The 1,406-nt window shown below is 65.5% G+C and overlaps 1 protein-coding gene across 1 annotated transcript in view; it reads right to left on the reverse strand.

Moving 5' to 3' along the window:
- Window positions 1-1,406, reverse strand: part of PLXDC1 (plexin domain containing 1) — a 23,100-nt gene that overhangs the window by 19,698 nt on the left and 1,996 nt on the right. Inside the window, exons 3-4 of the mRNA XM_017744693.1 lie at window positions 397-540; window positions 72-173 (exon numbers count right to left, since the gene is read on the reverse strand). Of these exons, the coding sequence (XP_017600182.1) occupies window positions 72-173; window positions 397-540 (246 nt within the window). The remainder of the gene's footprint in view (window positions 1-71; window positions 174-396; window positions 541-1,406) is intronic.

Consider the following 1,406-nt stretch of genomic DNA (forward strand, 5'->3'; position numbering starts at 1 on the left):
CATGGATCCCATCCCATCCCATGGATCCCATCCCATCCCATGGATCCCATCCCATCCCATAGATCCCATCCCATCCCATGGATCCCATCCCACCCCGACTCACCGCCCGTCGCGATGGTGACCTGCCGCAGGAGGTGGCCATAGAAGGGGAAGTCAAAGGAGAGGACGATCCTCTGCAGGGGAGAGAGGAGGTGAGAACCACGCTCAACCCTCGGGAAAACACCAGCTGGGAACGTGGGGAGCCTGATCCGTGCTTGGAGGGGTGGCAGAGGGATGGGAATGGGATTGGAGTGGAGTCCTGCAGGGTCCTTCATCCCCGGCGTGGGGCGGGGGGACACAAACACTTCCCAAGCCCTGGAACTTCCCAAGTCGGCCCTGGGGACACCCCGGGCTCACCGAGGCCTGCCGGTGCGTGTTGGAGAGGATCCCGTGGATCTTCACTTGGCTCCTGTTGGCCGCTGCCATGTCCACCCAGAGCCCCCGGCGCCGCGCGTCCCCCGGGCCGTAGATCCGCGACACGTAGTAGCTGTGGTTGTCCTCCTGCAGCCACAGGGAGGGACACGGGTGACAGGGAGTGGTGGAACGGGGTGACCCGCGGTGCTGGGACGGCGCTGAGAAGCTGGGAGGTGTTCCCAGCAAAAAAACAGGGATAAATCCAGGATGAATCCAGCGTGGTAACACCCGGCAGAGCCAGCGGGGGATGCTGGAGAAGGTGCCGGGAATTCCACGGGATGCTGAGGGCAGAGAGGCCGGGCTGAGCAGAGCCGTGAGTCACGAGAGGCCTCGCGCAGCACAGGCAGCATTCCAGGGAAGGAACAATCCCTCTCCAGGGCCGGGGGCTGGGAGGCACAGCCCAAGTGACCACTCGGAGCGGAGCAAACAAGCTCGGAGGAAATGATGAACCTTGGAAGGAGCAGTCGGGGAGGGCGGGGGGTGAGGATGGCGGGAGCAGGGATCGGGATGAGCTCCAGGGTGACACCCCCGGAGCGTGGAACAGGGCCTGGACCTGTGAGGGAGCAGCTCCTGCTTTGTTGTCACCCAGAGAGGGGACCCCAAATGTCCCCCCGAACCACCAGCAGCACCCCCAGACCCCCTGAGCCCCCTCTCGCTGGTGAACCAGAGCATGGCCGCAGTGCCACGCCAGAGCGACCAGGGACCTGCCGAGGGACACACGGCCCTGGCCACGCCACCCCCACCGCGGGGAATGGACTGACGGCCGGACAGACACACAGCTGGGAGCCATCTCTTGGCAGGGGGGGCCGCTTCGCAGCGAGCCGGGCTGGGGAGGGACGGGAAGCATCTTAATTCTCCCTGGGAAATTCTCCTCTGGTGCTCTGTGTCAGCGCCTGGCACACGGCCCCGCTCGCCGCTTGTCCCCCTCTGCTGCCCGTCTGCTGCCCCGCCCC

The sequence above is a fragment of the Corvus brachyrhynchos genome, unplaced genomic scaffold (assembly GCF_000691975.1).
Source record: "Corvus brachyrhynchos isolate BGI_N302 unplaced genomic scaffold, ASM69197v1 scaffold30, whole genome shotgun sequence".
NCBI classification, from domain to species: Eukaryota; Metazoa; Chordata; class Aves; order Passeriformes; family Corvidae; genus Corvus; species Corvus brachyrhynchos.